The following is an 11,297-nucleotide window of genomic DNA, read 5'->3' as shown; positions in this document are numbered from 1 at the left end:
CTACATGTACTCATATCTTTTTCGTTGCATAACATCTGTATTATTTGTAATAACATCAAATTTCTTTCAACTGCGTTTCAAAAAGTTACATTGTCCTTGTATATGTAACTTGTATCATCAAGCTTCTCTTTGGTCGCCTCAAAAGACTTTGGTTACTTTGCTCACAAAAAATGTTAATTCCTCTATATAAACTAATCTCAAAAATAGTTTTTTTTTTGTATAAGAAGGAAGAAAAAACGCAGTAGAAAATGCAAACAATTGATAAATAATAATTTACATTCTTTTTTTTTTTTTTTCCAAATGAATTCCAACATCTCGACCTTAGCATTTCTTTTTTACTGACTATTAATGCTAAGGACATCAAGTACTATAGATTTGCATTTGCAAAAATAATTTTACAACAATTCAACCTCTATTAATCATCTGCGTGGCTCAGAAGCATATGCGGTAATAGTGCTGTCTACGCGTCCAGCTGCTAGAACCACACGGTAAGGATGAAAACTTAGACAACTTACAGGGCTGATACGAGTGGCCATAAATCCTTCATGAAACTTTATTGTATTTAATTGTTGACCCATTGTGTTATACACGCTTATGCAATGATTTGTCGATCCACTGAAACATAAATAAATAGCATTAATGTTAGGCAAATACATTATTATTTAGATGTTTGTTTGTACATTATTATTTGAAAGTATTTTGAATTTATTTTAGTAATTTATGTAAATTTGGCAGATAAATTTTGCAATATTTAAAACTTACCATGCAAAAATATCAGCCATTTCATGTGCAGTCAGTGCTGTAATACCCTGCGTTACCTGTACATTGCTTACAGAAGAATATTTTCTAAGATCAAATATTCTAATATCTCCTGAAGATGATCCGGTAAACAACTGTGGTGCAGATCTTTCAGTTTTTCTCAAAGATGTGCCTAACACCCATGCTGTATGTTCTCTCCATATCATAACTCTTGATTCTAATGGAGGTAATCTTCTATCAAATAATCGGACTGAACCATCTCCACAACCGACTGTCATCATTGCACCTACATATAATTAAATGACATACTACTTGCATTATATCTTATATTTAAAAATATATACAAAATATAACATAATGAAAAGTTAAACATCATCAAAGTGTTCAACATTCCACTCTTACCACTTTTTGCATATTATCAATAAATAAATATATAACTCGTTTAAACTACACAATTTGTTATGGATTATAAATATTTAGTTTAAGAATACTTCATATTTATCTAACATACGCAATACACTAATAATTCGTTTTAACGTAAAATTCTTTATAAAATATACTAAAATATAGTTAAATTGGCATTAGTAAAGCAACTATAATATGTTTTTGATGTACAACTGTCACGTGATTAAAATAATATAAAGAACTAACCTACACCATCAACGTCAATGCATGTAGCACAACAATCAGCACCTGTTGGTATATCTTGTTTCTTTAACTCAGTCTCTGCATCCCAGAGTCTAACAATACGAACATCGCCTGTTACGGCTAAAGTAAGAGATTTTTGCTCCCACTTACTAACTAATCCAGCTGTTGCTACAAACAATTTAAATTAACATATACAACTATAATAAATTTTTGTTTTGGAAACTAAACACGCACCAGTTGTAGTTTTCGTTGCGGGCTGTATATCAGCTAATGCTTGCCAAGCGGTAAGTAAAACTGGCTCACGATTTAACATACTACTATAATTTTTCCAAACCCTAACTGAACCATCATCAGACCCAGCCATCAATAACGTTACATCGTGAGCATTAATAAACTCTAATGTTGTAATACGTGATGTTTTATTTCCACGACTTGCACAGTATGTCAATCTCGTTCCAGTTTGACAATCCCATACCCTAAACATGAATAATATTGTTAAATAACTTTTTATATGTTAGCAATAAAAATCTGCTATGTCAAAATTCAAATACCCAAAGGAATCTTTCAATGCTACAGCCAAGTGAGGTTCAAAAGGATGAAATGTTAAGACTTCTGGAGACTGTGGACATCTTGTGTGAAATACTTGAGATTCTACTCTGCTTTGTACTGCGCGTAACTGTTCTTCTCTTGCTTCACGTCTTTGTATTTTATTTCTCAGATACCTAAACATTGAAATTTTTTTTTAAACTTTGCGCACGCTCTAATAACATTACGAATTCTTACCGCCACTCTCTTTCATAGTGAGCTCTACTTTCCATATCATTCATTGATTCAGTTTCACTTTCTAAACTAACAGGCTGAGCAAATTGAGCACAACTCCATTCAACAAACTGTGAAGTCGTTAATGGTGTTTTAATACCAGTAACTTCATCTGCTTCTTCTGATATCTATAATAAAACAGCATTGCAGCAATAATGATTATGTAAGAAATATTATACTTTACTTAACCGATATATCAAATAGCTCTAACCGTATTAGGAATTGGCTTTCTTGAACGATTACTGTGCGATGGAATTCTTGATGAACGCAATAGATCTGTTCCAGAGTTTACTGTAGGAGGCGATTCTCCTTTACTATTGCTTTTTTAAACACAATAAGTTAAATATATAAATATGGCTGTGATAGGTAAAAATAACTAAATGTCAACTAACCTTAAGTATGTAGTGCGATTCGATGGGGAAGGCGGAAGAGACAATGATGAAGATATCTTTGTTTCAATTACTTCTTTAGGTGCAGAAGATCCTTTAACCTGTATTAAACGAGTATTACAACATTTTATTCTAATATGAATTTTTGCTTCTAATATAAATTATTATAATTATTACAAAACTATTATGTTTACCTGACTTCGAATGTGATTAGTGACTATCTGAGACATTGCAGCAACTGCAGGGTGAGGATCATTGTCAAGACTACATAATCCATGCCATAGTTTCATATATACACTACCATAGGAAAGACTTGGTAAGTTTCCAAGAGAACTATGCCCTACAAGTAATAAAACATAGTTTATTGTACTTTGTATTTAGTATAAAAAAATATCTGGTTTTTACGATGTGCTTGCAGATAACGAAGTAGTGATATAGCATTAGCTATAAATAAAAAATTACAAAATCTAGAAATGAAAGATGAACTATGTACGAACATGCAATGGAATTTCCAATCATTATTACCAAGTGACTCGCAAGGTTTCCTCACGAACTCCCAATTATTTCCTGGCACACGAATGAAACAATACAAGGAATTGTTATCCAAAATCCGACAATAAAACTAGTAACTCTAGCTAAAAGCAACACATTTTATTACTTACCTAAACTACTAATAGACGATGATGATGACACTCTCTTAATACGATCCTGACCAAATCCATCTGTGCTGTCTACACTGTATGTGTTGTTTGGAGAAAGCATTTTTAATCTATCCCTGGAACTAATACGTCTCATTCCACTAAATGGTGATAATGTTTCCACTACTAGGTCTTTTCGGCTATTTTCTTCAGCCAACGCTAAAGTTACAAAGGAATTTTCAAAATGTAAAACCATCCATTGTAGTGCTACTACTAATTCCTGCAAAATAGTTTATATTTTCTTTACATTAGAATAACAAAGTCCATTATAAGAATTATATATTGTTATGTAACAGACTTACATACTTTTCTAACTAAAGGACACATATCATGAGATATAGTATTAATGAGTGTCATAGCAATAATTTGATCAATATTATTTGCATGTTCACTTCGTGTTGTTACACTATTTATAAATGTGCCCAAAGCATAAACACTAGCTGCTCGAACCTATGCAATGTTATTTACCTTTAAATATATTAATGCTATTATGTATAAATATTAATAAACTAAATAAAATTACATATATTTTATACCTCAGGAACTGAATCCTGTAATAATGTAAACAACTTCTCATGAGCAATGTCTCTGACTCCACACCATCTTGCTTTATCATAATTATGCCAAAGTCTTGCAAGACATAAACAGAGCCATTGTCGTAATAAAGCATTTGAATCTCCAAGTTGTTCCAAACAAATTGAAACAAGACTACCATGATTTGCAGCTACTTGACCTGGTCGATAATCATTTACAATACTAGCCAAAACAAATGCTGCTAACGTTCTATGTTCACTCTATAACAGAATAAAATAAGCACACAATAAAACAAAAATTCTTAAAAAAGATGTAAAATATGATTTCAAATATTTTTAAACATTTAATGTTAAAACTTACACTGTCAACTGCAAGAATTTTTGCCCAAATAAAAACAAGTAACGGGCGTAGTTCTCTAGCATTACTTTGAAGTAATTTTAAAACATATGGGAAAATGCCTACACTAAGAGCCAAGTTCACTGCCCATGGACCAAGATCAAGAAAACGTCCTAATAATTCCAGTGCTCTTAGTCTATGAACTTGACTTAATAACACTTGTAATACTATTGGCAATTGCTCTGGAGGATTGCGACTTTTAGAACCTAGTGTAAGCCATACTTGAAAGGCTGTTAGTTGTTCTTCAAAAAAAGGAGAATGCACAAATTGATCTTCATTTTCAAGAATAGATGGTAATTGTGCTAAACAGAGATCAAGTGCCAAATCCCATGCTTGCCACATAGGGTGCTAAATTAATGACAAATAAATATATTGATGATAAAACACTAATAAATATAAAAAATATTTCTTAATTTCTAGAAAAGTATTTAGAAATATAACAGTTTCTATTAAAAACTAACATTCATAATATTAAAATCTATTTACCTGGTAAGTAGGTGGCAATTTTGGACAAGAAACTGGAGTGCAATCATATGAGCGAAGTATTCTCTCAGCAAGTAAAAAATTTCTGAATAAACTAGCAACTAATAAATCTTGCCTGAATAATCTCTGGAATAAATCTACAAATCAAACATATTTACAACTTATCATTTCTTATATGTATCACAAATAAATGGATCATATAAGCTTACCCCTGGGCAATGTGTTCCATGCTATTGTGTCTGTAATTGCTGTAAATATCCAATTAAGTTCTCCTAACATCGTTCTTCTATCAGTTAACTGCCCCGGAATTCTAAAATTTATTTGATAATTTTAATTAACCAGTTTATTAAAGAAAACACTGCATATATATTTCTTATAAACATTGAAAATATTCTTACTTGTCAATTAAATCTAATGATATTTTCGGTACTAATTTGGATGTATTTTGCATTACAAACCTGAATAGAAAATAAATTTTCGATTATTATAAAAATATAGTATTCCGTCGACAAATTATATTTTTATCTTACCATCGCAATGCAATTTTTATTGGAGTTGTAAGACATGATGTAAATATATCTGCAGGTAAATCTGGATTCATAGGCAAAATTTGATTAGCTGCACATGCTGCCAATTGAATACAATTTTTATAGGATGGTGCTGTGGCACCTGCAACTCCTGTTGCACGATTCTGCTGAACTGCTTGCTTTTCCATCTGCAAAGTGACATTTTCAATATGCTTACATGTAACATTTACCTTTAATCAAAACTTCTGCAGAATTTTTGTACCTCATATTCCTTTTCATGTTGTTCTGCAAATTGTTGAAAAGATTCTACAATAATACCTGCATTAGAACAATCATACACATAGATACTAGGTGCACCCATCCATGTCTGTAAATCATATACAGACAAAGGAATGTATTGTGTATATGTCTGCAACAATAATTTAATGTTAAAAACATTTATAAAATAATTATTTAAAATTCTAAAATGTTCAACTTTACTAACCCTATTAAATACCCATATTTCACCATTACTAGTAGGTTTAGGAACACCATGCCCATTATAATGGAAGAGAACCCTTTCTTCTTTTGCATTTCGCCTTAAAGAAGTACATAATTTCTTCACCTCCTCAACAGTAGGATCCAAACTTTGTTTGTAACGAGCCCTTGGTTGCCATCGTTCATATTGTTTTTGTAAATTAGAACCTATGGTTTCCAAAGCTTTTTGCGGACTAACTGACAAAGGATCTGTAAAAATAAAAAAATATAATTTATTTTACTTTAATATCAGTTAATTTTACAGTCTTACTCATATTAATTATATGAATATGATTAAAAAATAATGCAATTTGTTGTAGCCATATATACTGAAAAATTACAATGAAAATTTTTAACACAACAATCTCTATTCACAGTTTTATAGAACTATAAGATTATGTAATTGTAAACATTATTCAATGTTAATAGAAAACACAAAGAAATATTTGAGACAATATCAAAGAAGGAATAAAAGACGGGTTTAGTACAATATTCAAGTTACAGACAGTAGTAAATATGACGCCATCTAGAAGTTATTTACTAAAATGGCATTCATTTAGAAACGCTGTCATACACATGCATAACCTTAAAATGCATTACATAATGTCAATGGCAGAGGGGAATTGTGGGGATGTAAATAAACTAGAATAAATACCGATCCAACACTCGAGACGTGCACATGGTTGTGTCTTAACAATGTCCGGTGGATCAACACCAACATTTAAACATAAAACTAGAGCCACGCTCACAGTTTTCATCTAAAAAATAAAAATTTAAGAAACCATTGTATAAAATCAAGTACGTAATTTTTCAGAGTACATCAACAAGAGTAATTAAAAAAGAAACAAACCCGTTCTTTCATTCTCCACGTTTGTGTAATACAATTTACACCCTCAATTGTCGCCGTATGGCGTGCTTTACAAAATGCAAGTTGCATTTTCCAATCATCTTCCTCCGTCAATTTCGAATTCTCTTCCTCGTGGCATGGCTTTGAGGCAATTACTGACATGGTAAGCCCGTAATTCGAAAAAAGTTTGTACTGTACTTTTACGAGAGACACGTTTCAGTTAATAATGATCACAAAGTGACGTTACATGAATGTAAGGTAAAACTATCAACTGACAATATTCAATAAACGACAACTGCACAAACGTCTTTTAACAGAGCACAATTTTGTAAGTTTATTTCAATGGTCGCCATCTTACATCTTTGACGATGTACCAATGAACTCTCACGAACACGTAGGTTATTTGGTCACAATAATCGTGTTCAGATGGTGCCACCGGATACTCGTGTTATTTTTCATTTTTTACCTTATGTTCTTAATATTACAATGTTACATGTACACGATGGAAGATAATTGCAGCAATTTTTACAAGAACATTTTCATTTATTAAATACTATTTAGTAATCAATCTAATTTGTCCATTTTGGTAAATTGTTTTAGCTAAATAATTTGCTTTAAATAGTTCATGACATGTAAGTTTAATACTATATACGAGTGCGTGAATGCGTTTATATGTGCACAAGCACATATAAATGTGTAAAAATCACATTATAAGATATTTATTTTATTCACATACATAGCTTTCTTGTTTACCAAATTTATTAAATTCGTAATCCATTTACTTATATAATTATGTACTAACCAACAGTTTTGTTGTAATACAAGAATTTAGTAGTACATAAATCCAATAATAAGAAATTAAATACACTCAAAGTACAAAATACGTGTTTTGTAAGGCTTCAAAAGATTAGAATTCTAGAAAACATTAAAATTAATATTAAAATTTCACTTTCACAAAACATCAAAAGCAATATTTCATTGCATACTATGTTCACAGCCTATATATACAATTTTTATTTGTTCTATATACAATCTTAACTTTATTTATAAATTGTTTGGAATGAATAAACTTATATACTGGTGGTATAGTATTGATCATTTTCGAATTAAGCTATTTGGTACTTAAAAATACTGTAAGATATAATTCTGTGACCTTTCTTGGAATTCATTTTCTTTAATTCCTTTTTAGTTTTTTCATTTTCTGCAGCCTTCAAACTGATTGATAATTTACTAATTTTCTTCTCCTCTTTAAACATCACTGAAGAGTTTGAGAATTACCAATAGGTTTGTAACCCTAAAATTTATAACAATTCGATTACTTCGTGAAATTATAGTTCTAAAAATAATATATACAAAACAATAAAATAAAATAATACGCGATTTGTAAACGAAGTAAATGTAAGAAGAAACAAACACAATAAGGAAAAATAATGAAAATACTCAAGCTAGTATGAAAATGCAGAAGCAATTTAAAATTTAGTGTATAAAGATAAAGAGAAAAATATATATATATCAAAAAATAGTTAATATGATTTCTTGTAATGTGTGATTAAACTGTCAGTGGCAATCAAAGACTATGTAGTTTGCACAATCTGTACTTGTTAGTGATTCATGCTGCCATAATAGGGCTGGCGTACACTTATCCGTTTGTTTCCTGGTCTTAGGGTATTATTGAATGAATCTCTTAGCCGTTCTGTGAATGTTTTATACTCCATTTCTGGATTATTTTGACCAAAGTCAAAATCAGCGACTTCCACTGTAAATCTTGCTCTACTTTGAATATAATATGCAATGCCAAAAATAATTAGTACCACTGCAGCAAGTGAGCAAGAAACAGGTACTACAATAACTGATAATTGTGGTTTTGTTGTCACTGTAAAATGTATTTAAATATATAACCAAAATAAATTTTATATTATAAAAGTTGTAATAACATGAAAGATTGTAGTTTTATAATAAAATCTAACTGTTATTACTATTAATATTTATAACAAAATATACCTTTATAAATGTTTATTGTCAAAGGATAAATTTGTTTGCTGACATCATTATTCAACATAATTAATATTGTGTATACACTAGGTTCCAAAAAGTAATGGATGATGGAAAAATTACAAGAATAAAGATGATCTCCACTATCACATGTTTCATTTCCAGTAATATTATATTTTCCTCTATGGAAATAAAGGCACTTATTGAAAGGTCCTGAACCTTTACATGTTACATTGAGAGACAACATATCCCATGGTTGAATCCAATTTGTACCTTCTACTGTTATATTCATTATAGGTGCTACAAATATACATTAGTGTTACTTATATCAATATGTACTAATGTACATGTACATTATATGTAATATGATTATGTTATATATTATATGATAATATATTACTCACCACGAACATCAATTTTTTTTGTGAAATATCCATATGTTTTATTAGGATCTGGAGGAATTATTGAAGAGTTGAAACAAATGTAAGGTAAAGAAATATTTATACTGGAGATGCTAGTGTTTGGTACATCATCTAGAGGTATTGGTGTTATGGATGCTAATGTTGGCTTTATAGTTATACTGTTATTAGGTATGCTAGAAGTTACCATTTCTTCTACTGTAATATTTGATACAATTGTTGTGACTGGTGAAGTAGCTGTTGGTGGCAAAATGGTTGTTGTTGGTGAATCATATGATGCAACTACTAAAGCTTCTAGCATATGTGATGTATCAGAATTTGTAAAATTATAGAGAAAATTTAAGTCATTTGTTTGGCCAAAATATTTGCAATCTATAAACCAATAAATTGATACTGTTGTGGCTTTCATTAAATAATCTATGTCTCCTTCTCGTATATTTACAGTCACATTTGCTTCAGATGCTGAAGAGACATATGTATCCATTAATGTCTTATTAGATTGCTTAATTTCAATGTCTCCATTAAGAAATTCTATAAAAAGGCATTAGCTTCAAGTAATACTTCATACAAAAAAATTAATAGAGTAACTTTAAAAATCTTTTAACTTACGAGTGACATAAAATTTAGTACGAACACTGGTAAGTCTATACCATAACATTAAATAATATTTACTAACAATTACTTCAACTTCATATATTCCAACAGTATAATTTTCAGGTAGGATATTTAAACTCCAATATGTTGTAGTATTTGATGTTCTGTCTGTCTATAAAAATTTAAAAGTAACAGTTAATATTTAAAATATAACAAATTTTAACATTCCTTTATAAATCATATAGTAAAATACATCAATGCATGAATGTAAAAAACATTGTACTATATAATAAATATTATTTTTCATTAAAAATTACTCATATTGACAAATATAACTATTTGTTATTAAAATTGCAATAAAAGTCTTTTAAACTATTAAAACCTTTTAATAAAACACAAGATGAAAAGCTAACCTCGTATATATGAGGAATTAACGCATTGTCACTCCACTTATATTTAAATGTTCCTGATGGTCTTTCATCATTGTAAAAGATATCAGCTTTAAATGAGATAGTTCCACCTAATACTACAGGACCATTGTGAGACAATGTAATATTATACTCAAAAGCATTAACTGTAACACAAAAAACGAATAAAACATTTTAAACTTATTACAAATTAAAATAACAATAGAACACATAATTACAAAGTTGAAAATGTTATATGAAATAGAATACACTTCATCAAAATACCTTGACAAGTCAATAAAGTATACCAAATGAGACCCCAAGAAAAATGCACTAACTGCATTCTGTATGTTGATGAAAGCTTACATTTATTTTAGAAAATATCTACGCTCTGTAAATTTATTTTTAATCGATTTGCAATTAAATACGTATTATAATGCCTCTGACCATAACACCATTTTAGTACTAATGATTGCCAACTGTATCACATAATATTTTTTATCAATTTGTTATATCAATCACAAAAATACAAGAAAAATTAGAAACAATTATTAAAGAAACTTTTTCATATTCTGTTTCCTTTCTCTTGCTATTCAGTAAATATAATTCAAATTTAACATCCAACTGTCAAATAAATTCTCTAGATTAAATAACTTGTGTTGCTAGAAGAACACGTCTTCGTCAGATAGAATGTAAAAAATAGTGGAAAAAAAAAACAAATATTTGACCACTGACATATAAATTTGTATGTCAACATTGATTGTTACTTAATTTTGTGGTTAATTACATATCTTAATAGATATATAAAAAATACTTGAGACTTCAATTGTTATTTAAAGGTTGCCTCTTAATTTACATTTTATTATCAAAGATATACAGTATTGTTCGATAAGAAGACCAAAAGATTTAAGTAACTAAAAGGCAGCTATCTTCTAAAATTTTTTCTAATGTAAAGTAATTTTAAGATATTTTTCAATACGTTTATGATACTTAACAATGTTAAATATGATATTTAAAACAATTCAATTGACACCTTTAGTTATTTATAGTGAAAAATTTCTTTTGAAGTGTAGTAAAGCTCAAAAGATTTCAAACTCCATTCTTAGTCAAAATTTACGTCAGGTATCTACATCTTGTGAAAATATTAGTTTTCTTGAAAAACAGTTAAAAGAAGTTTTTAAATTTAAAAATACTAATGTTAGTAATTGGATTATTGAGGTTAGTAATATAAATTATTATTTCATGTTTTGTAGATGACATTTAATTTTT

At 29.3% G+C, this 11,297-nt stretch overlaps 3 protein-coding genes across 4 annotated transcripts in view; 1 reads left to right on the top strand and 2 right to left on the bottom strand.

Moving 5' to 3' along the window:
- Nucleotides 1–419: 419 nt before the first annotated feature.
- Nucleotides 420–6,937, bottom strand: LOC108571987 (regulatory-associated protein of mTOR). The gene is given in 22 exon segments (XM_017934161.1): nucleotides 420–615; nucleotides 763–1,045; nucleotides 1,411–1,575; nucleotides 1,642–1,883; nucleotides 1,959–2,129; nucleotides 2,191–2,354; nucleotides 2,438–2,546; nucleotides 2,619–2,716; nucleotides 2,810–2,955; nucleotides 3,141–3,182; nucleotides 3,278–3,533; nucleotides 3,620–3,763; nucleotides 3,850–4,170; nucleotides 4,172–4,591; nucleotides 4,730–4,863; nucleotides 4,936–5,036; nucleotides 5,125–5,184; nucleotides 5,257–5,441; nucleotides 5,516–5,662; nucleotides 5,738–5,979; nucleotides 6,425–6,527; nucleotides 6,620–6,937. Coding segments are annotated over 22 exon segments (3,888 nt in total). The 5' UTR covers nucleotides 6,779–6,937.
- Nucleotides 6,938–7,699: 762 nt separating this feature from the next.
- On the bottom strand, nucleotides 7,700–10,388 carry LOC108572022. 2 transcript variants are annotated; one of them, XM_017934202.1, is made up of 7 exons: nucleotides 10,314–10,388; nucleotides 10,035–10,195; nucleotides 9,637–9,793; nucleotides 9,013–9,558; nucleotides 8,618–8,908; nucleotides 8,254–8,489; nucleotides 7,700–7,910 (listed from the first exon to the last, which is right to left on the bottom strand). In XM_017934202.1, the coding sequence occupies exons 1-7, from the start codon at nucleotides 10,369–10,371 to the stop codon at nucleotides 7,872–7,874; spliced, it is 1,488 nt and encodes a 495-aa protein (XP_017789691.1). In that variant the 5' UTR covers nucleotides 10,372–10,388; the 3' UTR covers nucleotides 7,700–7,871. The 2 variants fall into 2 exon arrangements, with proteins under 2 accessions (XP_017789691.1, XP_017789692.1); XM_017934203.1 differs by having other exon boundaries at nucleotides 7,855–7,910; nucleotides 8,215–8,489.
- A 645-nt stretch (nucleotides 10,389–11,033) lies between these two features.
- LOC108571984 (malonyl-CoA decarboxylase, mitochondrial-like) overlaps nucleotides 11,034–11,297 on the top strand; it is an 8,231-nt gene continuing 7,967 nt past the window's right edge. Inside the window, exon 1 of the mRNA XM_017934154.1 lies at nucleotides 11,034–11,246. Within this exon, the coding sequence (XP_017789643.1) occupies nucleotides 11,034–11,246 (213 nt within the window). The remainder of the gene's footprint in view (nucleotides 11,247–11,297) is intronic.

The sequence above is a fragment of the Habropoda laboriosa genome, unplaced genomic scaffold, assembly GCF_001263275.1.
Source record: "Habropoda laboriosa isolate 0110345459 unplaced genomic scaffold, ASM126327v1 scaffold67, whole genome shotgun sequence".
In the NCBI taxonomy this organism is placed as follows: Eukaryota; Metazoa; Arthropoda; class Insecta; order Hymenoptera; family Apidae; genus Habropoda; species Habropoda laboriosa.
The sequence above is the reverse complement of the archived record's forward strand: the minus strand, read 5'-3'. Positions and strand labels throughout refer to the sequence as shown.